This window comes from Lactuca virosa, chromosome 4 (assembly GCF_052849685.1).
Source record: "Lactuca virosa cultivar CGN04683 chromosome 4, Lactuca_virosa_CGN04683_v6, whole genome shotgun sequence".
Lineage (NCBI taxonomy): Eukaryota > Viridiplantae > Streptophyta > Magnoliopsida > Asterales > Asteraceae > Lactuca > Lactuca virosa.
In genome coordinates this window covers 117,578,024-117,579,123 of record NC_136429.1, presented here as the reverse complement: position 1 = coordinate 117,579,123, position 1,100 = coordinate 117,578,024, and the positions used below count along the sequence as shown (strand labels likewise).

The window sequence follows — 1,100 nt, the reverse complement described above, 5'->3', positions numbered from 1 at the left end:
AACAACTCTAATTTATTATTATTGTTGAGCTTTATGATCCTTTGAGATTAACTTATTCCGCAATTATAACCTAGTACTAACGTTTGTTCAAGTGTTTCCCAAAGTTCTTCTCTAACCAATTGGTATCAGAGCAAAAGTGGTTGCTTTTTAAACAAAAACTCTGATTTTTAAAAGCCTTCTATACCACTGAAGCTCATTTTTGTTAAACAAAAAAAACAAAAATCTTTAAAACAAAAGGAAATGGCACAAGCTTTATCACTCAATGTTTCCAACAGTGTTTGAGGTTCTAACCGAGCCCCAATACTTGTTGCAAGCGAGTATCATCATTGGTATCAAAGAATGGAGAGGTATCTGAAAAGACTTGGTAGAGATGTGTGGAGATCTGTGGAAGAAGGATCTCATGTTCCAGTCCTTACTCCGGTTCAAGCTGATGGTGCCCAAGCTAGACTAGGTGGAGGTCAAGATGTGATGAATCGTCCTACTAAAGATGATCTTGATAAAATGGAAAATGATGATGTGGCTTTCTATGAAATCTCGTGTGGAATGGCCCCATATAACTTTGATATCATCATCAACTGCCAATCAGCCAAAGAAATCTGGTATGTTCTTAAAAATTTGTATGAAGGTTCCGAACAAGTTCAAGACAAGAAACTCACCACTGCCCTCAACGAGTTTAATAACTTCAAAGATCATCGAGGTGAAAGTCTAGAAGACTTATTCAAAAGATTCAATCTTATTGTCACCAAGTTGTCAAATGTTGGCACCGTCCGAAGAAATCATGAAACAAATCTCCAGTTTCTCAATGGTTTGGGTAAACATTGGACTACGGAAAAAATGATAGTCTGAGGAGAGAGGAAGATTCACACACTATCTCTCTTCATGTTGTATGGTGAACTTCAGGCACAAGAATCAACAGTGCTAAAAGATTGTGCAGACTTCGGAGGTCCACTTGCTCTTATAGGCCAAACTTCTCAAAGCAAAACCACCCACTCATATGAACCATACCCACTCTCATATGACAACCCACCGCAATCCTACGAAGCCGATACAGAGTATGATGACGAAGAAGAATTTCAAAATGCCATTGCTCTAGTTAGCCA

The 1,100-nt window shown here is 38.3% G+C and overlaps 1 protein-coding gene across 1 annotated transcript; it reads left to right on the top strand.

Annotated features, from left to right (window-relative positions):
* Positions 1-339: 339 nt before the first annotated feature.
* Positions 340-846, top strand: LOC145104940 (uncharacterized). The gene has a single exon (XM_079042099.1). It carries the CDS (start codon positions 340-342, stop codon positions 844-846), a length of 507 nt encoding a protein of 168 aa, XP_078898225.1.
* The last annotated feature ends 254 nt before the right edge of the window (positions 847-1,100 follow it).